Consider the following 26,549-nt stretch of genomic DNA (forward strand, 5'->3'; position numbering starts at 1 on the left):
CGGCTCACATCAGTCTTATACTTCTGGGATCTCTATGAGGTTTCCTCCCAAGCCCCAACTGCTGATGAACAAGTCGATCCAATTATTGGAGTCTATACTAGAGCTGCTTGATGTTTCCGTTGAACTTTCTGGCTCGGGAGTGGAAGTTGAGACATCAGCAGGCGGAGTTGTTAGCCGAGAATCGCACGCATACATCCTATTTATTTTATCTAAATCTTTATCAGAAAATGCCACACGCTGACCCAGTCGAATGTTGTTTTCCGCTTGCTGTAAGTTGAAAAATAATATACTTATATTCACGTCTATTCTAATAATCAGTAGGACAACTCACCTTTATGGTTATTGTCGGCTGGCCATTCCATGAGAAGGCTCGGGCTGAGTAGTGCATAAGGCTGTCGAAATCGTAGGGCACTCCGAATGCCTCAGTAATGTCCGCCTTTCTAAAGTTTTTCCACGCCTTAGGGCGTATATTTTCGTAATTAATCGTCACATAGTCATCACGTTCCATGCGGCTTTGCTCGTGCAGGAATCCAAGTGCATGCATCAGTTCGTGGAGCACAGTGCCGTAGCGTCGAAGACATCCAGGTATCTGTAGATTAAGCCTCTGCCGCCCGCCGATGCGCCCCACAGCAGACCAACAGCCCGAGAAATCGCTGTCAATGGTAATGTAGTCCTCCTCGCCGCTATGTGGCACGAATCGAATGCAGGTACGTCTGTGATAGTCCTCCATGGCAGATTTGATAATGGACAACTCTTGTTCATCGAAATCACCTATGATGCGATAGGGCACTACGCCATTGGGCCACCGTAAGCTCTGTGATACCATGCCATTTCGCATAGTGATCGCCGGTTGTGGCACTAGAATATCACCCTCAAGGTAGCTGCCCAGCTCCTCGGGATTAACATCGCTGTCAGCACTCAAGTTGGCTACCCTAGCACCTGTTAGCTCCTGATCCGGCTTGCCAAGCAAGGCAGCGCCATAGGCGCTCAAGTCTATGATGTCCTGGCTCGATTTCGTTGGATCTCCAAAGGACACTTCCTGCTGGGATACCAATGGCAGCGCCCAACTGAGTGTGCACATGGAAATGAAGGTGAAAATTAGTCTCTTCATCGCTTGACGGTTACTCAAACTTTGCTTAAACTGCATTGAACTCAGCTGCTTTTATATCTAAATTGAGGGAGGAATCACTCCAACATCTATTATCAGCGTTTACATCACTATAGCAATACGGAACTAAATAATATTACGGCAATTCAACTCTGATTTATGATAATATAATTTAGATGAATATCACACTATTCTATTCTCGTAACAATGTAGAATAGTAAGATTCATTGCATAGATTCCAGACTGGAAGCCCTTGCTGATATGGTGATAAGGGGTTCTTAACCCGAAAATTTGTGAATGATAAACAGCTCAGAATATATATAGCCCAAAGATCTTCAAATGTATTTACATTACTTTATACCGAACATGTGAGTTGTTTTTTACCCTGAACCCACTGAACGAGGAAAATCATGGTATAACAAATATTTTGTCTGAAATTGACTAAAGTAAACATAGAGAAACTTTATTGCGCCTCATATAAAACCCGTTGTAATATTACAGCATAAAGAATAATTTCAGAGTGCTAATGAGAAAATCACTGCGGGAGTGACATGTTTGTATATAAATTCAATCAAGTTCAAAATTAATTTTTCAAAATATAATGCATAATTAAGCCATAGGAAAATAATTATGATAATCGGATCAATCTTAATTAAAAAATGAAGAGGTTAGACTAGTGTGAATTAGATGGAAAAGGGATCTATAAGACACGTATCACCTAAAAGTCTTGACTTGTAGGACAGTAATCAATCTTGTTTTGGGTCTCGTGATAACAGAATCTATAATGTTTTGAATGCATTTTCGCTACATTAGTTTTGAGTCTAGATTTAATCCAAGGTACTATGCAAATTTGTGTATGTTCCAATCTTTAGTCCAAGTGGAGTATATCCTGATATAAACGATGTTGAGTGCATATCGATAGTATAAATGTTGTAAAGCAACGGACTATAGAGACTTGCATATAGAGAATTGTGAACGAAATTCAAGTTTATGATTAAGAAGAGTTCAATTATCTTGGAGCGGCAGCCTGTCGGTACGACACATCGATAAAATTTCCAAGGGAGCAAAGAGCTTGAGCTGGGACGCATTAAGCTGCAATTCGGTGTTGAAGACGATACTCAACTACATCGCCCCCGGCATTGTGGAGGCGGTGATACCTCTTACTCCTTCTTCAACTATGCCCACGAGATTTGCTAGCGACAATTCATTTCGATGGCCAATTTAATCTGTGAAACGCAGTTATTTATGGAAACAAGGTTACGTATCTCATAAAATGATAGATCTTAGATTCAATAATAATCTAGATTGAATAATTATCAATGTCCAGCTGGTGTTGAAGCTTCATTATCAATCTAACTTGTTGACCGTTTGTACGTTGTACATTTGTACATCGCATTAACTCTACTTATGTCCCCATAAGAAAATCCAAAAATTTGGCCCATTCGATGGTTATATTTCGCTTTCTGGAAATAAAAGATTGTCAAATGACCGAATTATAATAATTCGGATCATATTAATTAAATATATTCTTATTATAATCAGTCTAGATTCTTCTCACCCTGGCCTTTATTGTCGTTTTATTATTTCGCGAAAAGGCTTTAGTTGAGTAGTGCGTAATGCTGTCGTAATCGTAGGGCAGTCCGAAATGCTCAGTATTGTTCCACTTTTGAAAGTTGACCTCCTGGCCAGGAATTATATTCTTGAAATTAATTTTCACATACTTATCTCGGTCTGAGCGGTTGTGCTCATGCAAAAATCCAATAGTATGCATTAGCTGATGCATCACTGGGCCCGGCGTAAGCAGGCATTCTTTCTGAAGATTGAGTTTCTGCATGCCGCCCCTGCGACCGAGAGAAGACCAACAGCCTGTGGGCTTTTTTTCAATAGAAATGTAATCCTTCTGGCCGCTACGCTTAATAAATTTGATGCATGTGTGTATGCGGAACGCCTTGATGGCAGCTTTGATGAAGTCCAATTCGTTTTCATTGAATTTAGGCCCGACCACATAGGGCACCACGCCCTTTGGCCAACGATAGCCTTTTTCAGGTATACCATATAGCTTCTGAATATCAGGCGGCTGTGCCCAGCTGAGTGTGTACGTGGAAACGAAGATGAAAATTAGTCCCTGCATAGCTCGCTGTCTACTCAAACTTTGTTTAAACCACATTGAACTCTAGAGGCTTTTATACCTAAATTGAGGCTAAATCTATCAGCTTTTACATGGTTATAATACTGCGGAACTAGCAAATATGACGCCTATTTAACTGTGACAATTTAAATTTTTAATATTTTATATAATCATGCGTATCATTTTTTTTTTTTTCTAATTTTTTGAAGTGACGGGTTGCACTGTATATAATAGTGTATATAGAACAATTATACCCCATATAAACCAATGAATCTGGGTCTAGATATAATGGTATTACAATTATGCTTGAAAAACATTATAAATTGTGTGTATTCGAGTATTCTAGGTAAATAATAATAAAAAAAAAATCAAAAATATGTTATTGTACACGTAAAATTTCAAATCACCAGCTCTTTTCTGAGATCTCGGCGTTTAAAGAACATACGGACAGGGCTATATCAACTCACCTTGTCGCCTTTATTAATAATTTGCCATGCCTATTTCTGCCCGAAGGGGATCTCGTAGTGGTGCAACCTAGAGCTTTATTACTTGTTATTTTTAATATTCAGCGACAAAATTCACAGGCGATTTAAAGCACACAAATTTCATTATATTTAAAATTCTTGCTAATTTATTTCTTATTTACTTTGATCAGGTAGAGATTCGTGATAAATAATTCTAGACTAATGTTGTATGTGGAATGCTTTAAATAGTTGGTCGGAGTTGGTGATAGTGAGAAGGGAGTGGATCTTTGGTCTAGCTGCTGGCTGCCGTGGCCTTTGCATCATGGTCGTCTCCAAGGCCCAGCCCGCTGATGAGGCCACTAAGGAAACTATCAACGATGGGATTGCTGCCGGGAGCTGCCCCTGGTGCTGCAGTGCCTGCACCGGGCACTGGCGCTGATCCACCCACGTACCCACAGTCGTACATGCGATTCAATTTCTCCACATCGAAGTCTGAAAACCCTTTGCGCTGACCCATTAGTGAAGAACCCTTCGATTGCTGTGCGTCAAAGTAAGCAGATTGGTTCACAGCTAGTTTAAACTCAAGGTACTCCATTCACTCACCATGGCGACTATAGTCGGCTGTCCGTTGGTAGAGAAGGCATTCGCTGAATAGTGCATAACGCTGCCATAATCGTATGGCACGCCGAAAGCTTCCGTTGAGGCGGCCTTCTCGAAGTTGCTCATGGCCGACGCTTGAATATTCCTGTATTGGATGGCCACATAGCTATCACGCTCCATGCGATTCTGTTCATGTAGGAAACCAAGGGCGTGCATCAGCTCGTGTATGGCTGTGCCGGGACGGCTAAGGCAACCAGGCGACTGGAGATTCACCTCTTGCTTGCCACCGACGCGACCCACAGATGACCAACAGCCCGAGCTGCCGCTCACAATGGAAATGTAATCACGCTCAGTGCTGCGGGGCACGAACCGAATGCAGGTCCTCTTGTGGTACTGATCGATGGCGCCTTGAATCGTAGCCATATCGTGCGCATTGAAGCTACCGCGTATTTCGTATGGCACAACGCCGTTGGGCCAGCGCGAGCTCTGTGTGGTTAAGCCGTTTTTCATGGAGACAGCAGTCTTTGGTATGAGAATGTCGCCTTCCAAATAACTGCCCAGCTCTTCGGGATTCACCATGTCCGTGTCGGCGCTGAAGTTACCAACCAAAGCGCCTGTGCGGTTTTGATCCGGCTCACCAAACAAGGCGCTACCATAAGAGCTCAGATCAATGGTGTCCTTACTAGGCGCCGGCGCCTCTTCAATACCGTTCTCGGGCAGCTCAATGACCTCGGTGTCATCAATGTCGTCGTCGAAGGCCAATGGCACAGCCTGTGCACAAGCCAAGCCCATAAGTAGAAACAAAGCTAATCGGGACATGTTAGATGGTTTGGATTGTTTAGTTCTCTTCGTTGCTGGTTAAAGTTTGACTGTGCTTCGGTCTGGAGAGAACTGGATATATATACTCAATTCTGTACCGCGTGCCCGACTTTATCAGTCGGCAACGAGCTTTTATACACATAAACATATTTTTTACCGGCAGACCTTCAGTCGTGCACTCGACAGAGTTGTTGTTGTTATCGTCATCGTCTTGGCTCGTCACACTCTTTTATTGGTGGGCAAATATTTAAATAACGCTCAGAGCCAACCGTATTTCTATATAATATTGTTTTTGTTTTTAGGGCGAAATGACTTTCATAAATCGTATCAGTAGTTTGTTTGCATACACAAAGTTTAACGACATTCTATTAATGTAGTTTTTTAGTTTCTCGCGCATAGCAATACCCGATAAGCAGTATCGTCTTGACCTCTATGCAAGATGGATTTATATGCTACAATTGCTTTATATAATGCCGCTGTGATTTAGACTGGAAATAACAACAGGCACGCTTAGGAATCACGTATTCATAAATAAACATAACACTTAGTATATTCTAGCATAAAATTAAAAAAATAACTTTCGACTCAAAGTAATTTAATTCAATTTATATTGTATAAATTTTAAAATTAGCTAGAGCTTTCCATTTAAAACAAATTGAACTTCTTAGCTTATAGGATCTCAAATGAATTTGAAACTGTGACAGTATTATAATGATCGAAATGTGATCAGTTCGCTTACTTAAATACTTTGTACAATGCGGCGGCTTAAAAAAAATTATGGGAAAAACGTCATGAAAAATCCCATGCTTCTTTTTGGCTCATTAGCTGGAACAGCTGTGTAAGCCGTGTGCATAAATTGGGTTCAAGTGCAGATGGCAGCCGTCATCACCAAATTATTGTATTAGTACATGGGAAATATTTAATGAGACAGCGGAAAAAACATATATTGGTAACACTCAAATGTTGGTTTTATCGTGTTTGGGTGTGTGAGCCTATTGCAGCTGATCCTATGCATCGAAGCTCATTTCGACAACCATGTTTGAGTCTGAATTTGAAAACTCTTCCTCCTCATCGAATTTCAAATTCATTTTAACCCCACTCAACTTATCAGTATTCAGCACGCGTCGGCTGCTCGCCGATATAGATTCAGTTACATCGCTTGGTGCTTTGCTACAGATCTCATCGATGGTGCCGGGATCATCCATCAAGTCCTCGATGCAATCCTTTAAAATTGTAGAGGTAACAATGCAATCCCGATTTAATGCTAAACTCTTGTGGAAGTACTCTATGGCTTCGTCCAGGTTTCCAAGTAGAGCGTGTATAAAGCCAATGGCAGTGTATGTATTGCCGCTTTGGGGTTTTAACAAAAGCGCCTGCAAACAGATTTACTCATTTCAGATTTACATAATTAAAATAGAATCAAGCATTGCTCTTACGAATTGAAAATTGTATAGCGCATCCTCGAACTTTTGTATTTTACGATAGGAGTGACCCAGGTTTATAAAGAGCGGCTCCCAGCGCGCCGAAACCTCTTCATTGTTGGCCTTGGCGCGTTGCCTAACAATATCCACTGTGCATTGAAATATTGTGGCAGCCCCATCGAAGTACTCGTACTCGTATTTAATTACACCCAGCTCGTGCAGCACATAAACATCCATGGGAGCAATTGTCATGGCTTGCAAAAAGAATTTCTCAGCCAATTCCAGGTTTTTGGTAAGTCCACACTCGACACCAATGTATAGTAGAGGCAAATGACAGCCGCGCATTAGTTGTGTGGCCTTGAAGTAGGCAGCCATTGCCTGCTCATGTTCATTCTCATTGGCAAAGGAGTGTCCGTAGGCCAGCCAGGCGGGGCCGTAGAGGCGATCCAGGGATGTGGCCTTTGACAAGTAACGACGTGCTGGATCACTCTTGCCAATCATGTCATAGTAGCAACCGACTGCATACCATGAAATGGCCTTGTCCGGATACCGATCGACCAACTTGTGGGCAACATAGAAAAGCTTATTGAAGTCTCCATTTTCCACTAGACAGGCAATTTGTATGGTTAGGGCGTTATTGTGAAACGGATCAACCTTCAACAAGCTATATGAAAAATATTACTGCATTATAAATATGAAATTAGCTTATGTAACAATTACCTATTTAATATTTTCAGGCACTGTTTGTAGTCACAGTCATAGAAACATTTTTCCGCCTCAGCGGCAAGAAGATCTGTGCTGCGCTGCACTCGACTCAAGCAATCGTTGAGCGGCACTAAACTGTCGCTGTCATTTTCCCGCGAGCCTCGGCGATGGGATGCATCAAAGAGCGAACGGTGGGTGGCATCTATCATAGATGACGCACGTGAAAGACTTGTTTGTAGAGAAAACGTTGGCGCTTTCAGATCATCCAGCACTCTGTAAAATATACACAATTGATAAGAGCGAGCCATAAAACGTTGCTTAATTAATACTCACTTCTGTGCGGGTGACATAAACTGACTTGAGGTCATTGGCACCTTGGACGCAGGGGGCTTGGGAACCTGTGAATCCGTTGAACAGGTTTGCTGCACTCGTGCCGTAAACTCCTTGATATACTTGAGCACGTCCGGATTTACAATGGGCGAAATTTCTTCCGCATTGCGCGCTGATATGAGCTCATAGTACTTTTTCAATCGGGACTCGTACAGTTTAAGGATAAACTTGGCATCCGCTTCGGTTGATTGTTGTGCCAGCGGCAAATGATGCATCAGCTCAAATTCTATAATAAAATCAAGTTGGTGTTTATGGGAGCATAATGAGTTGCCTTGATTAATTACCCTCCCAAGCCATTAGCATTTCGTGCTGCACCAACGCTTCCAGAGCCTCAAAGCAATAAATAGATTTGTGCAGAGCCTGTACATAGAAATCCATGGCCATGCCGCGATTATCCAATGCTTCAAACACTTTTCCCTTGATCAGGAATATAGAAGCCAGCAATTCGTTTCGATTGTTCTCTTCGCCGCCAAAGACACTGTTGCTTTCCAAATATATGCCGCTGGCTGTATCCATCGGCTGATTGATTAGAGATGTGGTCATGGTCTCCACCTCAACTATTTGTATAACATTTGCTGCATCGTTGTATTGCTTGGCCGCATAGAGACTTTCGAGCAGCAGGTTCAAGCATGGCAACGAGGTCTTCTCTAGCTTGTAGTGCTGGATTGTATGAGCCGCGCGATGGAACTCGCCTAGCAGAAACATGCACTGTGCCTGGTAGTAAACATCCCGCGGCTCATGGCCGCTTAAAACGGATACCTTTTCTGCCCAAAACAAAGCAGATGAATATCGACGCTATGAAAAATACATCGACATTTTGTTTACGAATTGATTACAATATTTCACTTTCATTTACCATGTCTATAAACTGTCGAATTAGTTTTCTATACACTGATAAGTCAATGTGATCATTTGTGCCTTCCGTATTGCTGCTTTCACTATCCCCAGCCATTTTATTAAATAATTTGAAGAATTCGAAATATTTTGACCTATTTGTTAGTTTTTCTTTGCCGGCTAGCGTTGGACTGAAACGAGTTATCTGGCAACGCCATGTCAACAGCTGGTTTTGGCATTCACACAAAATGAGCAGTGCCACTGCGAGAAATTTTTGGCTCGGCTTTTCAAAATTACAAACCAATAAGAGAAATAGATTGTACTAATAAAATTATAAATAAATATTGGTTAAAAAAAAAAAATAGTTTAATACACGATTATAATCAGTCTATTATTTATTTAATCAAGAAAGAATTATAAATGTTCAACGGTCTTATCAAACCTCTTTGCAACTTGTATGTTGTCCTGCGCTTGATTTTGATGCTGGAGATGGGGATTAGGGCAGCAGCCAACCTACATAGAGATTTCGTTTGCGCTCTCTCAGCATGTGTCGTCGGCAGGATTCAGTGTATTTCAATTGCTCGTTAGGTGAGGTTATTGCATTTCTGGCTGGAGCGGCAACAAGAAAAAGTTGAGCCCAGAGGCAGTGCAAATAAAAACACTTCTTTTTTCGTTGCTGTTTAAAATAAAATAGAAAATATACAAAAAACGCCTTCATCTTGTAGCCTATTTTTACAAGTGTAAAGAAAGAGACTGCAAAGTACACCAACAGCAACAACTGTAGCATAGTAAAATTAACGAAAACGCGTGCAAAGCGCAACACAACTTGAAGTAACGGTTAAAAGCCGGATGGCACAGTGTGCGAAAAAAATGTGCTTTGCATGCATGCAGTAGAACGGCAAAACTGAATGCGCGTGTAAAATTGAAATTAAATTCAAAAATATTTATGTGAGTGACGCGTGCAACAAACTAAACATAAGCTGCTACTACTACAATTTCGGGTATGTAAATACTCACATAAACACATTCATTCATATGTACATACATACATATATACAGGAGCGCAGGCATACTTGCGAAATTGTAACGTTCTACGTGTGCACAAACACACGTACATGCATTTATATGTATGTATGTATGCATATTTAAAAAGGTAAATGGGCCCGGCACAGCAATAGTCGGCAAATTTAATAGTTGTTGTGTGCGAAGAGTGCACTCAGAGGAGTGCTGTAAGGGCAAATCTAAGTCGCCGGATTGTGCAGAGTCTCGGATGCAGTTATACTCTCATCGAGTGCAGCTTCAATGCCCTTTTATAGTGCGTGTTGATTTCGTGTTGTTATTGCTGTTGCTGTTGTTGTGGCGTCGGAATCGTCGGTCCTCGTCACTGTCTTTTTACAACTTTCCGTTGTTCCATGAGTGTTTTACGTCGCGCACGCCTTGCCATACTCACGTCATTTGCCCAGCAGCTTCAGCAACAACAAATACTACTCTCCTACTAGTCGACCACTTTTTACAACTACGAATACGCACAGAGAGGACCACGGGCAATAGCAACAAGAACAACGTCAATGACAACAGCAATAGCAACAGCAACAACATTAGTAGAACAAGAACAAAAACTACCCAAGCTCCGTTGGCGCTCCGCTCCATTCGTTGTTGCTGTTGCTGGTTGTTGGCTCTGCGGCGTTCTGCTCATTTCATGCTGATTTATGGTTCTAATAATAGCTTCGCTTCCTGTTTCTCAAAAGGATTACAGCCGCTGGCACACGCACACGGCCGAGACGCATGCACATACACATAGACAGCAACACGTCCTCAGCATAGCACAGGACTCTCCTCTTTTAAGTGCCGTGTCCATTTTGGCCCATCACCACATTTAGCTATACAAAAAAGGAGAAATAAAAAAATTAAAATAATTACTGTGAACGACAAAATTATGAACCAGTCGCTCGCACGAAAGCACTTGGAAAGAACTTGTCGTTGACTACGAAACGGGGGCATGGCGGAAAATGGTTAATTACAGTTATGTTTGCGGGGATACGCCTTGATCGATTTACAGCGTTTAACGCTTAAGTGAGCTCATTTAGAATGGTTGAATAGTGTGCGTGGCTGTGTGTGTGTATGTGCCAGTGTGTTTTTGTTGTTGGGTGTACGTGCTTGTTTGTGTAGCGACTTAGGACTTATACGCATCAAGGAAACCGTTAATTCCTATTACAAATATAAAGTAAATATTGAAATATTGGTGTAAGCCAAGCTTGAAATTTTCAAAATCAATTTTTAAAAATATTTAATAAAAAAGGAACAAATTGATAAATAATTTCGTTTTAGTTTGCTTCCTAAATTTCAAATAAAAAATATTTATAATAAGAATTTTAGAAACCCTTTTGTATTTTATATTAACGATTTATACATACAAAAAGCGAATGTAATTTTTTTAGCTTTAATAATTACATACCATTACATATTGAAAAATGTTAATTATAAGCTATAATTTCTATACTATGCTTTAGATAATTTACAACATTAATTTGTTTCTTTTCCATTTACTTCAGGAGGGTACAACCCGAGATTTTCATCATCGACAGGGAATAATGAATCGATGATTATTTGAGTCAGCTGAAACGGCCGCCGCATCTGCTTGCTGTCTGCGTAGTGAAGTGCCGAGTGGTGCCAAATCCTTATTACCAACAACAACAACAACAAATAACAACAATAGCAACAACTATAAAAACTAAGCATACCATTTTGGCCAGCAAACATGTTTGCCTGAGGCACGCCAGACATTTTTGGGCAGCCGCATCATCGAGTCGAACATTGCTCAAATAGAGGACACTCGCTGCGCAGCACAAACCATTGAGCGTATGCCCAGAGAGCGGCCATTGTGCGAGAGTAAAAGAGCGAGAGCGAACATCAGCGTACGGAGAGCAAGTGGTGAGGCACGCCGTTTGGAGCTTGGAGCTGTTTTGTTGCGTTGGCCGGCACAACACGAGGCCAAGGGGCGGAGAGGTGTGAGCATACGGAAGTGGCGACATCTGTTTTGCCGCTTTGTCAGCTTATCCGGCAGCCGATGGTGTAGCCGACGACAGGCGACCACAGCATCAACAACGACGACGACGACGCCGACGCCGACGCCGACGCCGAGAAGGAGCGCACACGACGACAGGACTAACGGCAACGTGAAATACAAGTGTGGAAATTGGAATTTTTATTCAAAACAATGCCCCTGCTGCAACAGGTATGTAAATAATAATAAAACCCATTCGCACGCCCAGCCCGAACGGGCATGGCGTGGCGTTAGCCGTAATTGAGCCTCTCACGTACAACTCCCAGATGAGCAAGAGAGCCAGAGCGCATCAGCTGGTTCCACGCCCTGCAAATGCTAACGGCAGCTGCTGCCGCCCTTTCTCCCGTTGTCGCTGGCATTGCTGCCTTTGGTTTGCACCTTGATATGATTGTGTGTCTCTACGGCAGCCGTATCGGCTCAACTTTTAGCCACTGACTGATTGTACCTATGACAGTAGAGCCTGGGATGATGATCCTAATCAGATTAGTGCTTAACTTTATGCGCCTCACGGCAATGCAGTGTCAACTGCTGCTGCTGCTGTTGCTGTTGCTGTTGCTGGTGCTGTTTCTGCGGCTCCTGCTTCTTCATGATTTTTCGCATCGCACTCTGCAGCCGGCTCTTGTTGTCTGTTGCACATTATGAGTAGTTTAATTCGATTAAACTTGCGGCGTTTGTTCGTGGTGTCTGCCTCCTAGACAGTGCAACGCCTTCATCTAAGCTGTCTGTCGGTCGTGTCTGCGTGTGGGTTTGCACGTGTGGAAGGCGTTTAATTGTACTCTGTGTTGCGCAAAATAGTTGCGTGATTTAATTTGCTGCGCTTTTATATATTTTTAATTCATTTAAATGAAAATATTAAATTAAGCAACAGGAAACTATGACAGCTAAAAGCTTAAACTTCTCTCTGCGGTTTCTACATGTATATAAAAAGGGAAAATCAGAGAACTAACTGTACATTCATGTCTGTATAACAAATTGAATTGTAAATTTATTACGATACTGCATTAGGAACTTTTTTTATGATAGTTGTCAGTTCGTCCTCTGACATTCTCCCCGTCTCAATAAAAAACATTTAAGAAGATTACGTCCTCGTGCGCATTGAATTGTCTTCGACATATTGCGCTGACAAATGTCTAGCTGCGGTGATTTTAAGCATTATTATTGAAATATCTTCATGAACAGTTTTTTGTTCTTTATAATAGAGCAGATTTTTCTCATTATTAGTGAAATGAATATATTATCGAATGCATTAAACCAATAGGTGTGAATCTATATATTGTCGGCTTATTCGAAATATAATTTAGCTAAAATTATTATAGAACACATTTAGTTTTAAAGCTAGGCAAAGAAACAAATGAGTTTCTGAATTGCATTTAGTTATGTGTCTGAGATACGTCATTAAGAATTTCATTTTTATTTTTACCCATAAAATTTGTATGGAATAAAACCTAAATATTGTTAAATATTAAGTTTAATATAGGAATATTTTTGTTAAGTTTTGATTATATATCTTGAATGTCTTCTTAAAGTTTCGAACTATTTCAAAAGACTGCAATTACGCTCCCAACTAAGGCATATCTCTATTCTAATATCTCTCTATCTCCCTCTCACCCTGTCCTTCTCTCTCTCTCTCTCTCTCTCTCTCTCTGTCCCTACCTCTCTCTCTCTATCTCTCTCTGTGCTGTCTTCTCGCCCTTGTCATGCTTGTTTATGCTGATATGCTTAAGTGATATGCTGTGTATTTATTTAGATTGATGAATTGGCTGTTGTTTGAGCCCCAAGTCATATAAATTCATATATCCGATTCCATCTTTTGTGAATATCTTCAAAAAGTGTCATTTGAGTTTATATTTTGTCAGTTCAGTCAATTCTGTGGCAAGCCCATCCGCCCAAATTGTCACTTGTCTCGAAGGCTTCCGCCCGGGGGCGTTGGTTGTGTTTCCTTCTTGGCAGCGCTTAGCAAAGTGACACACATGTAATCATTATAATATGGTAGAGCTGCAGCACGGCTTACGCACATGTTACTCGCTGCTGTCATGCTTAAGCGATACCAAAGTCCTGTCAATATGTTTGTGTGGGAGCATGTGGTTATATATATGTGTGTGTGTGTGATTGCACTGTAAGACGTCTCCGTGCGCCTCCATTTGCATTGCTATTGTTGCATGCGTAAGCGTCTCATCGCTTTATCTATCTCTCTCTATCTCTATCTCTCTCGCTCTCTCTGTCTCTCTCCAACTGTTCAGCATCCTCCTCCTCTGCCATTCAGTCGAAACGCCCAGCTACAATGTTACTCATTGTCGACTGTAAAGGGACCCGTCTATTGCTCATCATTCAGCCATTTAAGGAGGGCCGAGAGCTGCTAGTGCGGAGAGAGGGAGGGCTGGGGCTGTGCTACGGCACGGCCTTACAATGGAGGCTGTGCATTTGTTACAATGTTTACACAAATATTTAAGGATAATCCGACCATTTCAAAGGGGTTATTATGCAATTTTTCTTCTCATTTTATTGTGGTTGCAAAAAAGTGTATAGTAAAAGTAAGTAAATGCAAAATGTCAATTTTGTCGTGTAAGCGGCATTCCCATTGATGGGAACGGCGGCTGCAGTCTGTAGGATGGTATGGCACCGCCCGCCATTGTTGTTGTCCTAATATAAAAATGCATATTTATTTATATATATGTATGTACATATATATGTATGTGTGTGTAGATGTGTAGATGCATACATACATATATATGCTAACTTATTTTACTTATACATATATATAATATGTATATTTATTTGGTTGCAATGTCTAAAATACCAACTCTGATTCGTGCAGTAATGCATCCTGTGCCACTGTGGCGTATACTTTATATTATTTCATTTCCTTCACCCGTCGCTTTATTTATATGTATTTTATGTAATATATTTTATTTATGTGCCGTTAGCCTGCTGTTAAAAACGCCTATAAATAAAGTACATTTGTCGTTTGTACAACATTTTATTCGCAAAAGTTCATTTTGCCCGCTGTGACACAGTTTATATTTGTAGTTCAACAATATGGCTGGAAAAGTCCTCCCTGCTCGAAAAATTTCTTATTATCTACAGCTCAGACAATGTTTAATGCATGAGAGCTAGGTGATTTCCCCGAACTCATTATGGCACCTAAATGTTTTGGATTAGTGTTTCGAGTTTCGAGTTGATATTAGGTAAGGGTAAACAATGTTAATGGTTTTAATTATAGTATTGCTGGAGTCCTAAAGACATTTATTTATGATCAGGATCTGCCGTTGTTATAATGTATATCTGTTCTTCTTTTTAATTCCTGCGTAGGAATAGGTAGATGTCCATAATACATATGAAATATATTATATATAATATATGTATGTATGTATGTATGATATATATGTATATGATACTACATTTATCTCAATCTTATATAGCTTACGTTTAAGTAAAAGCGAAGAAAAATTAGTTGACATGCTGGAAAAGTCCTCGTATTTTAAGCACTTCCTCTAATTCCGGCTGTCCTTTAGGGCAGCTCCTCAGGGCGCACCCCCACCTAGGTTTGTTTTATTTAACGACTTTGTTGGGTATTAGCACCTTCGTTAAGTTGAAAATCAGCGATAATCGAAATGCTTTCTTTTATTATTCATTTCTGGCTGCAATTGCCAGTTATTAGCCTTCTCGCTAGACGCCCGATAGGCAAATCATTGGCATTATAAAAGAAAACTCAAACGAAATGAAATGAATGAAAAATCATTTCAATAGCAAATCATTGCGCTAAGCATTTGCACTTGCAACTATGTATATATATGCACATACATATATATATAACAATATATACATATGTATATATATGGCAGAGTTTATTTTTTATTTTATTTTATTTTTTTTTTTAACAAAAGGCAGCCAGCCTGACAGCTTAGCGACTATGGCGTTGGCCAGCGGAATGCCTTGGAATGCCTTGCACCAGCGGGGCGCCTTCCCCGGTATCGTGCAATATTCAAGACGTCCGTCTCATGGAGCTCTCACAATGGCAGCGAAAGCGCCCCGAGGCACATCATTAAAATGTCGATAGCAAGCAAATCACACGCCCGCCGCCAGCCAGAAGGGATATAAAAAAATGCGACGCGTTTTGCGGTGGGGTGCCTGAGGTTCGTGGGATTCTTGGATTGCTGGATTGCTAGATAGATGGCTGGTTGGCTGGCTGGCTGGCTGGCTGGTTGGCTGACTGTTTGGGCTGTGAACTGGGCGTAGCCAGTGCAATATGCGATGCTAGCATTAAAAATTTCAAAAATTCAATTGAATTTACTTTAGCGCAGACATCGTCGCATCGCATCGCATCGCATCGCATCCCATCTCTCCCATCCAAGTAGCACTTAATGCATGGGACGTGGGCGTGGCTAACAACAATGCTGTTGTGTGTTATCATTAAAAACGCGCAAAAAGTGCAGTCAAAGAAAACAAGAGGCAAAACAGCGAAGCACAAAAACAATAAAACCAACCATAAAAGGCCACGATGCAACAACGGAGTTTGTTGCTTTTTAAATAGGCATGAAAAACTTTTCTTCTTTTTGTTTACTGTTGAAAAAAAGAAATAAATGCAAATTCTGAATGTCGCCTGACAGAATGCCTGACTGCTAGATGCACTGTTATAGCTCATAGAAAAGTATAGGAAATAATATCCTAAAAATATATATGAAATAGAGTTTGGTTTCCAAAAGCCTAGAAAGATTGCGAAAGCGAAAACAAAAATATAAATAGTTTATCAAAATTTAAACGTTGAATATTTATAAACATATAGTATGATTTATTTTAAATAATAACTAATTCTTCCACAGAAGAATAATTTAGATATCAAATGGTATAATTTGAAAAGTAGATAGTAAGGGTCTAACTTATATTATCCATTTGTTATATTGCTAATTGATATGCAATCCTTATGCATTTTCTACATTGCCAATGACCTAAGCAACGAATATAGCTTTTCTACGTCATGTTGTGGGGTATGCAAATATGCATCATGCGCCCTGTTGTGCGCGATCCGAAGCAGCTCAACTCACAGAGATAATACAGTACGCAAAAAGCGCGTGTTTTATTTCCACTTAGCAGACACACACACACACGTAAACGCACATACACAATAATCGTACACGCCTACCCATACACACACACACACATAACTATATTGAATGCCTGTTAACGGCTGTTTTTTAAAAAATTGTCCTCTCCTCGCTGTCTTTCTCACCCACCCCCACCCAGGCCCCACACACAGACGCACACTGAAACAATAACAACGGCAGCAGCAACAAAAGCGCACAGGCATCGGAAATGTTGGCGTTGAAACTGAAATGTCGCCACGCTCACTTCACGTACTCGACTGGGTGGATGGGGCGCAATGCGTCCCACGTCCATGTAAACGGGACGCAGCTCTGTCAGAGAGTTGCTTGAATTACGATATTGTTATTATGAAATGGATGCATGAGCCGGGAGCAGCGGCAGAGTTAGCTGCAACTGTTTGATAGTTCATTCAAAGTATCATTTAATGCTTTGCACTGAAACTGCATTTGTGTCTATGTGTGTGTGTGTGTGTGTGTGTATATATGTGTGTGTTGGAGCATGTAGTTTAAGCGACTTCGTGTCAAGGCACAAATCAAGTGGCGCTGATGAAATGACATTTAACATGCAACTCAATTTAATTTGCCCCGGCAATGGCATCTCTAGGAAAATCACAAAACCGAAAGAAACACACACACACACACACGCCCAGAGAACAGCTGCAGTTACAGCCCGAGAGTGCTGCTGCAACAACTGTCTGGTGTGTGTGGGCGCATGTTGCATACTTGTAGGCGCACTGCAATTACGTGCCACTGCCACTGCGTTAGGCCTGGCATTGTGTTCGTGTGACCTGCAGGCATTTGAATCCCATCCAATCGATTGCACCCACGCCCAGGCCCACACACAACACAACACAGCAGAACACACAGCAGAGCACAGCACGGCAAGGCACAGTTGCCCTGTAACTTGGCTCCTCGGCATGGAGTAGCATTATGTCCTTGTGCTCCAAGCGTGTGCACTGCAGCGCTGTGCTTTTTAATTTGCAATATTAAACGCTCAATTGTTGCCGGTAGCCTCGCACCTTCTCAATATTGAAAGCAGAGATAAGCGACAGATCTGCTTCAACGAGGGCTTTTCTCAGCCTGGCTGCCATAACAAAACGGCTTGCAAGTCATCAAATATCAGGTGAGCTGCTGCTGCACAATTGTTAGCGGCTGCCACTTACTGTAATGAAAACACTCTTTTCTCTTTAAGCAGACAAAGCAGTCAACAAACAGTGTGAGTTCTACAACTCTGGGGCTAAAAATATTTAGTTTACTACTTGGCAATAATTGTATAATAATGTTTGAGTGCGCAACAGCAGAAATTGTATTAGTAAATTGCTATTATTTATTGTAAGCAAGCTCTGGGCGGGAGTAGTTGGCTAGGACATGCCCGAAAATCATTGGTGCATATAGAAATTTGTTACTTCTGTTAGAGGAATTATCCTTAATATAGAGTACTTTAAATGATCGACTCTGAGAACCCAAATATAAAGATATTGTATCGTATTAGTATATATAGATATTGGATCTTGATTGCAGGACCGTCTTGTAGAAAAAATGTCTTCAACTCCTTTAGAGTTCGCTATCGTAGAGTTTCATTGCGCGATAAAGAAACTTATAAAGCTAGATCGATGATGATCTGAAATTTGATCGGAATAATTCCTATTTCAATAATTAAAATTATTATCTGTTTGGTATATAATAAAAATATCCCTTGCAATAGATGGCTTAACCTATTCAAGTCTGATTTACAGACTCGGTTACAAACCGTATGCATTCACTTGTATCCAGTACTTATCAACACGTCAGAGCTAACCCCAAATATTCATATTTCAAGCTTAAGTGCTCGTTATGCAAAGCGTCCGCCCTGCAAACATTATCACTCACTTAAGAAGTTGCACTGGAACAGGGCATATAAGATGTTATGTGGCTGAGCGTTCTATAAGCAAAGTAAATTCAAATGTATTTGCCAATAACTTTTATCCTTTATGGACTGCCGCTGTTCCCAAGTTTGCAGCATGTAACCGACCATAAAAAATTACAACTGTGCATTAACCTTTTGCGCTTTGCTGGTCACTGGGGGTAGCATCGCATGGCATCGCATCGCATCGCATCGCAGCGTTTCGAATCGAATTGCATTGAGCTGCAAGGACAACAAGGAGGGCAGCTTCATTGGGCGCTTATCACTACATGCCATCAAATTTTAATGTCAAACCCTTTTTGGCCAGGCCAAGACATAGCCAAGCAGTGGGAACTGAGGCTGGGCCTGGGGCAGCAGCCTCAGCGGGCAGCAACATATAATAAGTGTTGTAAACGATGCAAACATAATAATTTGTAAGACTTCTGAAAGCGGAAACTTGTAATTTTCTCAAACAGCCAACAGAGACCCCTTCGTTTGCCCTGTCTGGGGGCATCTATCGTCTGTGTGTGTGTGTGTGTGTGTGTGTGTGTACTGCACATATGCACTAAAATGCAGCCCAGAACATTCCAGTTCCAGTCAAGCGGCTGCCAAAAAAGAGGAGAGAAAAATAAGAAATGCGAAGATGAAACCATCAAGCAAATGTACAGCAGCCAAGTCGAATGGACACTGGATAAATAACTACTGAGTTATAGTGCCAGCTCGATGGCTGCTACTTGGCGTCCATACTCTAGGAGCGCAGCGAGATTTCGAAAATATCTACATGGGACAATCAGAATCAGAATCAGCAGGCAGGCAGGCAAGCAGGCAGTCAGTCATTGGCAAGGAGTCGGGCACTGGGAAAAGCCACCACAAGCAGCGCCATTGAATCAAATTTGAAAAATCCTTGACGTCAAAGACAAACAAAGGGCAATAGCAATGTGCTCGGACAGGATGTGTCTCTGGGTAGTAGTAAATGCTCCGGCACAGGGTGTGTTGCGACTCCCATCCCAATATATACACATTTATTTATAGATAGACACATACATATGTATGTGTGTTTGGCGAGTGGTTAAGATTTTTTGTCGTATTCAATTTCCTAGTTTGTGGGGTTTATTGTTAGATCGAGGAGTACGTTAACTAGGCCTTGCTCTTGGCTAAGTTTACTGAATGTTGGCTCTCCATATAGCATCCCATTCGGATGCCATTTGCATTTGAGCTCCTTTAAGAGTGTCTTGCCTTGCTTTCGCTTTGGCTTAAAGAGCATTCAGTGTTCGTTGGGTGCAATATGAATGTACATAAGTAACCCTAACTAGTCTCTTTTGACTTGGCTAAAGCCTCTCGGCTTTGGGCCTTTCGTAAATGCGGAAACGCAAACGCAAACGCGTGGCCTCGACATTACAAAATATCTTGAAGACTATTTGTAATTTGCATTCATTGACGCCGTTTTTATCGCTGGCTGGCTGGAAACAAACTGTGAAATCTCCATACGTATGCCATGGTAAATGTGTCAACAGGCAACGACAATGTCGCCATTCAGCTGGTTGTCCATCGACTTGCATTTCCACTGACTGTGGGCGTGTGTGGGTGTGCGTCAGTATGTGTGGGCTTCCTGCGAGTGTGTGTGTGTGAATGTTCTTGCTATTTCCGACTTTTCACGTACCTTCATCAAGTTGTCATTCAATTTTTAAATCCATAGCAAGTTTTGTACTTAACATAGTTGTGACAAGTTGACAAAAAGTAAGTATGCCTCCGTTGACTTCCATTTAAAACTTGCCCCACACACGTTCTGAAAGAGACGTTGATAACAAGAGAAGCTTGCAGGAGCCTGCAAGAGCGCACTTGAAGCTGTTAAATGAAATAATTATAAATTCTGAAATGGAAATTTAATGATAGCATAAACACTGTGAGAAATAGCAAAAGTCGCTCAGCAATTGAGTTTGATAGCCTTGTCAATGAATACTTGAAATATTCCCAATGTGGCATTTAATTAGCAGCAGCACAGATAAAGCATTAGTTCTACTCTGACTCGCACCAATACTAGATATGAAAATAGACATTAGCCTTGTACAATGGAATATAAATCTTGTTGCAATCGATTTTAATATCCCGCTCTCGCTTGATGGCAATTGAGACAGCTTGCCATCTGCAAATGCATCTTGTACGTAATCCGCATATGGTGGAGCAGTTGAGTTTTACCTCTTGCTGGAGCAACTGGCGTCGGTGCTGCTCTGTCCTGCATTAATCCCCACGTAATGAGTTGTACGCCATTTTACGTTAAATTGTTTGGTGAGTGCCTGATAACAATATTTGCACTAATTTGGCATTTTTAAGTGTGCTCCACTGACACTTGATGCGCTTTTAATTGCGCCGAATGCTCGAGTGTGCTTTTGTCGTGCTGCTGCCGGAGGGCATGTCTGCTGGCTGGCTGTCTGATGGGGGCGGGGTTTGGGTGGGGAGAGTGAAACTATAGCTATGCCTGTTACTGTGGCTAGGACTGTGCCTGTGTGCGGTTGGCAGTGCAGCCAGCTGCCGGCTGGCTTGTGGGTGGTGTCCCAGTGCTTGTGGTTGTCTTGCCAACTTGGCTACGTTGTTGCAACGACGCGTCGCCTGCCGTCATGTGGCAAGAAATGCTAAAGATAAACGATTCATTAGTTGCCACAATATTGGGCTGACTTTAATGACAGTGCGCTGCATACATGTGCGCATATCTATCTCCGTGTGTGTGGGTGTATGAATATGCGCTCGCCACAATCAATGTTGCATGCCGCCAACAGATGGCAACTAAAATTTTATTACCATTCAAATTCTTATATTTGCAGTACGAGACGCCTGATTGCAACGCTGCCGGCGGCAACATGCGTGCCTTGAGCGGCGCCAGTGCCAGTGATTTACTGCAGAGGCATTCGATTAGCTCAATACTGGAGCAGCATCAGCATCAGCAGCAACAATACCAACAACAGGAGCAGCAAGATCTTTTGACCAGGCGCGCCGATGCCAGCGACGGGCTAATATCATTCATAAATGGTATGTTATAAACGTTAATATATAAACTAAGTTAAACGAGAACTAGATATATACATATGTAAATGTACCAACATGCAACATTCAACTGCAACAACAACTCAGAACTATTAACATTTAAGCAAAGTAAGAAGTATCTAAGATCTCTGTATGTCAGTTGTTTGAATCTATAGCTCTATGCTCTATATAGAATATCTTTGCCAATAATCAATTGAAGCGACGACATTTTCGAATTCAGTATTATTGGAGTGGCCATTGGGGCAATTGTCATAGTATAGAGACTCTTTTTTTAATTGTGAAGTCGTTTTACACTGGCACTGCTGGCACTTTTTTGTCAACATTATTTGGAGTCTGGCATACGGACGTATAAATTTCAATCATTTTTTACCTTTTGAAGTCGGCACACAAATATCCTTCGATAGTTAAATTATTATTATTCATTATTTTGTTTAAAGTAGTTTAAACTAGGACCGGAGTTCCTTGTATAAATTGCAATATAAGTGTACACGCCCAATTGCCATTTGCAAAGGAAGCGCAGTAAATTTTCAAGTAATAGTCAAATTTTAAATACCCAAAAACTACCAAATTTCGTGTGTGGAGTACACGTGACCCGAGCAACAAAGCATTTGAGCATTTCAGCATTCCGGACCATCAGAACAGGAAGAAACTAGCGGCCATGTTGGGTATCGAGGAACTCTATATGAGAAAGACGCCAAATGCTCTGCCAAGTGGGTCGCCCACGCAGGAGACATTTGAATTTGGCATCAACTATGACGGCAAAACTATCGGCAACAATACCAACAACAACAACAACAGCAACAGCAACACCAACACCACCACCACCACCAACGGCAGCACCAAGACCAGCAGCAGCACAACCAAATCTTCTAGCATTACCATTGATGAGAACCTTGGCATGATGGCAGCTGGTGATGGCGATGGCCGGCAGAACTTGGCATACGACAATAGTGCGAGCAACAGCAATAACAATAACAACAACAACAGCAACGCAACCCAGTGCAATTGCAGTAAGTTGCTAAATGTGCCAAAAAAAAAACCCCAAAAATATATATCGGCTTTCACATCGTATCGTATCGTAACATCGCGACTCGGTTGCAATTGGATCGAATATACACAGCATATATTTGCGCCTAATTTATTAGCAGCAGCACTTTGAGTATTTGCAAAATGCTCGAAGGCGCACTTCGGCAGTGGTCAGTGTTGCACTTGAGTGTTGTAGTTGTTGCCAGTAGTTGCCGGTTGATTTATTGATGGCTGCGCCAAGTCAACGATAGCTGTTGACATTATTCTCATGTCTATGCATGCAAATATATATATTTACTTATGCCTTAAGTATCTCTCCCTCCCTCTCTCTCAATATATATATATATATGCACTTTGTTTTTTATTTATTGCAGATCCAATCACACTGAACGATCTGCTTGGTTTGTGTGGCGGCAGCGGCCCTGCAATCGCAGCCCAGGCAACAACAGCACCAGCCCCAACAAAAGTAGCAACAACGGCAGCAGGCATTGCAAGCGGCGCCGGAGGTAACGGCAGCAGCAGCGGCAGCGGCGTTAATAACTTGCTACTTGGCAATTCGGCGACTGCTGCAGCTGCCGCTGTCGCTGCCACTGGCGATTGCGGTCAATTGTCGGCGACTGCCGTGTCCTATGCACCACTGACACCTAGCTCAACTCAGTCCTCGGCCTCGCCAGGCACCAAGTCAAGTTTTGATTACTTTCAGGTAAGTTCTCAACGCACACCTGTGCTCAAGCTTGTTTTCGTCCTGTATCTTGTATCTCGTAATTGCACCGAATTTGCACCAAAAAAAAAAAAAAAAAAAAAAAAAAAACTATTCTCTAACTTTGTTGCTTGCTCTTTCTTTCTCTCCTCTCTCTCTCTCTCTCTCTCTCTCTCTCTCTCTCTCTCTCTCTCTCTCTCTATTTCTCTTGGACTGTATACTAAACCTCTTATGATTTTTGATTGATTTAAATGTCGTATGTGTGTGTGTGTGTTTGTATCTCTGTCTCCCTCTAACTCTGACCCCGACTCTGTGTGTGTTTCAATTTTTCAATTTATTTGATTTCTTTTCTTTCTTTTTCGGGCGAATTGGCGAACTTAGTTTGAAAATGTTGCACAAAGTAACCCACTTAAGGCTTTCCAAAGATCAAACATCAGCTTCGATTGCTCTGCACCCTTATCGCCAAGTACGCCTTCATCTATTTACAATCGCTCCTTTCACAGTTCACCTTTAGTCAGGTAACGAAGTGGCACCAATTAAATATATATTTATTCTAAACTCGCGCACTTACTTTCATAATTACCAATAATATTTGCAGTGATAGCAGCAACTCCTCCAGTGCCAATGGCTTATCGCTAGATTCGATCAATATGCTTTATCAGCAGCAGAACGGCTATAGCAACTTAAGCGGCAGCAATAGCGGAAATCTTGGCCTGAATATCCAGAATGCATCAACGCGCTCCAATTCGCCGGAGAGTCAGAACAGTAATCAGTCCTTTAACGAGCCGAATTTATTGGACATGATTGTGAGTGTTGCTCTAAGGAGATATTTAGATTCTGAACTATTTTTCTTTGCAGAATCTGCTCTCTGTCAATAGCAACAAGCTCGCTTCTTTACAGCAACATCAGCAACATCAATTTCAACAGCAGCAACAGCAGCAGCAACAACAGCAGCAGCAGCAGCAACAGCAGCAGCAGCAACAGCAGCAGCAGCAGCAACAACAGCAGCAGCAGCAACAACAGCAGCAGCAGCAGCAACAGTTGCAGCACCAGCAAAAGCAGCTGCAACAACAACAACAACAACAGCAACATCAACAACAGAAACAGCTGCAACAACAGCAGCAACACTTGCAACAACAACATGCCCAGCACCATCAGCAGCAACAACAACAACAACAGCAGCAACAACAGCAACAGCCGCAGTTTAACAACCTGAACCGCAACTATGAGTCACAGCTGTTAGGTGGATCGCAACAAAATTTCGACTTGAGCAGCGATTGCCTTAATCAGTGTAGTCTAGAGAACTTTTCAATAATGGACATGGAGCTGGCCAAGTTGCAGAATTTGCAGCGGATCAATACATTGAAGTTGCTGCAGGCGCAATCGCAGCAAATGCCTTTGCTGAATCAACTGCTGCAAAGCTATGCGAGCAATTTGCCTGCCGGCAGCCCAAACAGTCTGAACAGCTCTTCAGCACCCAGTTTGGGCAATCTGGTTGGCGGCACAGGCAGCAGTTTGGGTGTGCCACCAAGTGTCATTAGTAATGCCAATGATTGGCATCTGGATCGCGTCGCCAAGTTCTATAAGAACTCGGCGGCAATATGTGAAGCAACATGTACTTGGAGTGGCCAACTGCCGCCACGTTCCCATCGCATGTCGAACTACTCACCCAAAGTATTCTTAGGCGGTATACCTTGGGATATCAGTGAGCAATCGTTAATACAAATTTTTAAACCTTTTGGTTCTATAAAGTAAGCATACAATAAAGAACTATGTGTGTGAATACATCAATAATCGATTTCATTTACAGAGTGGAGTGGCCCGGCAAAGAACAGCAAGCGGCACAACCTAAGGGATATGTCTACATTATATTCGAGTCTGATAAGCAGGTTAAGGCTTTGCTTTCCGCCTGCGTTTTGCAAGTGGATGATTCGCACTGTGGCAGCAATTATTTCTTCAAAATTTCCTCACGGCGTATCAAGTCGAAAGATGTAAGTTGTCGTAATATAAAAAGACATATTATATTATATTCATCATTCCATTGCAATCAGGTGGAGGTCATCCCTTGGATTATAGCTGATTCCAACTATGTGCGTTCAAGTTCTCAAAAGCTGGATCCCACTAAAACCGTTTTCGTGGGCGCCTTACACGGTAAACTAACTGCCGAGGGATTGGCCACAATCATGGAGGATCTATTTGATGGCGTACTCTATGCTGGTATTGATACAGATAAATACAAATACCCAATTGGCTCTGGTCGTGTAACTTTCAGCAACTTTCGTTCGTATATGAAGGCGGTGTCGGCCGCCTTCATTGAAATTCGCACCACGAAATTTACGAAGAAAGTTCAGGTGGATCCGTATCTGGAAGATGCGCTATGCTCAATTTGCGGTGTACAACACGGGCCGTACTACTGTCGGGAACTTTCCTGTTTTCGGTAGATATGAATTAACCAAGCATAATTTCATTAAGTGCTCCTAATATTAATTTATGGTTATCTATTGCAGTTACTTTTGCCGCAGCTGTTGGCAATGGCAGCACAGCTGCGATATTATCAAAAATCACAAGCCGTTGACAAGAAATTCAAAGTCACAAACCCTTGTTGGCATTGGCCCGACGACGTCATCATCTACAATTTCGTTAGCGCCGTCAAGCAATCGATTCAGTATGGAACAGAAGCTGCAGCAATTGGGTCATCATAGTACTCAGCAACAGCAGCAGACGCAGCAGCAGCAGTCGCAACAGCAACAGCAGCAGCCGCAACAGAAACGTATTCAGCTTCAGCAACATGCTAATCAGCAGGCGAACAACTTGAGTCTCTTGTCAACTGCAGGCAGCAATAATTCTGCAGCCAACTCATTGTACAAATATCAGCAACAGCAACACCAGTCGACGATTTAAGTGTGTGTCTCCCCTATATTTTGTGCGCACTTTAAGCGTGCCGTTTTAAATAGTTCCATATTTATGTTCATAATGGGATGCAATTATGAATTTTAAGTGATACCAAAATTTATGCACTTTTAGGCAACAGGAAGCTTATCCTTTCCGAATGGACAGATTTGGACGAAAATTATTTGTGTCGCACACCCAATCACAATGAATCTTGTAAAGTTACTCATTTATTTGATGTATTTACTTAAACGGTACGATATTAAGTATATGTATATATATATACATTCTTTTTCTTTTAGGCTATACACACGACTATTGTTCACATAATCAACTCGAATACATAATATTTTTTGATAATCATGCTTACATATCAGCATT

General features: G+C 41.7%; 4 protein-coding genes across 7 annotated transcripts; 1 reads left to right on the plus strand and 3 right to left on the minus strand.

The window, feature by feature from the left end:
* LOC115562426 (astacin) lies at positions 1-1,269 on the minus strand. The gene is made up of 2 exons (XM_030383939.2): positions 332-1,269; positions 1-267 (listed from the first exon to the last, which is right to left on the minus strand). Exons 1-2 carry the CDS (start codon positions 1,145-1,147, stop codon positions 16-18), a joined length of 1,068 nt encoding a protein of 355 aa, XP_030239799.2. The 5' UTR covers positions 1,148-1,269; the 3' UTR covers positions 1-15.
* A 2,593-nt stretch (positions 1,270-3,862) lies between these two features.
* Positions 3,863-5,687, minus strand: LOC115562448 (hatching enzyme 1.2). Its single transcript, XM_030384014.2, has 2 exons — positions 4,304-5,687; positions 3,863-4,238 (listed from the first exon to the last, which is right to left on the minus strand). The coding sequence occupies exons 1-2, from the start codon at positions 5,117-5,119 to the stop codon at positions 3,993-3,995; spliced, it is 1,062 nt and encodes a 353-aa protein (XP_030239874.1). The 5' UTR covers positions 5,120-5,687; the 3' UTR covers positions 3,863-3,992.
* A 20-nt stretch (positions 5,688-5,707) lies between these two features.
* On the minus strand, positions 5,708-8,693 carry Cdc16 (cell division cycle protein 16). The gene is made up of 6 exons (XM_030384007.2): positions 8,492-8,693; positions 7,920-8,430; positions 7,579-7,861; positions 7,261-7,518; positions 6,556-7,204; positions 5,708-6,492 (listed from the first exon to the last, which is right to left on the minus strand). Exons 1-6 carry the CDS (start codon positions 8,585-8,587, stop codon positions 6,127-6,129), a joined length of 2,163 nt encoding a protein of 720 aa, XP_030239867.1. The 5' UTR covers positions 8,588-8,693; the 3' UTR covers positions 5,708-6,126.
* Positions 8,694-9,036: 343 nt separating this feature from the next.
* Positions 9,037-26,443, plus strand: orb (polyadenylation element binding protein orb). Of its 4 annotated transcripts, none has more exons than XM_089256133.1 (10): positions 9,037-9,470; positions 11,022-11,704; positions 21,334-21,538; positions 22,954-23,282; positions 23,661-23,797; positions 23,878-24,085; positions 24,138-25,030; positions 25,090-25,270; positions 25,331-25,716; positions 25,787-26,443. In XM_089256133.1, the coding sequence occupies exons 2-10, from the start codon at positions 11,687-11,689 to the stop codon at positions 26,178-26,180; spliced, it is 2,751 nt and encodes a 916-aa protein (XP_089112259.1). In that variant the 5' UTR covers positions 9,037-9,470; positions 11,022-11,686; the 3' UTR covers positions 26,181-26,443. The 4 variants fall into 4 exon arrangements, with proteins under 4 accessions (XP_089112259.1, XP_089112260.1, XP_089112258.1 ...); XM_089256134.1 differs by having other exon boundaries at positions 9,041-9,057; XM_089256132.1 differs by lacking the exons at positions 9,037-9,470; positions 11,022-11,704; positions 21,334-21,538 and adding exons at positions 21,799-22,084; positions 22,175-22,563.
* The last annotated feature ends 106 nt before the right edge of the window (positions 26,444-26,549 follow it).

This window comes from Drosophila navojoa, chromosome 2 (genome assembly GCF_054131105.1).
Source record: "Drosophila navojoa isolate 15081-1374.11 chromosome 2, UAZ_NAV_1.0, whole genome shotgun sequence".
NCBI lineage: Eukaryota > Metazoa > Arthropoda > Insecta > Diptera > Drosophilidae > Drosophila > Drosophila navojoa.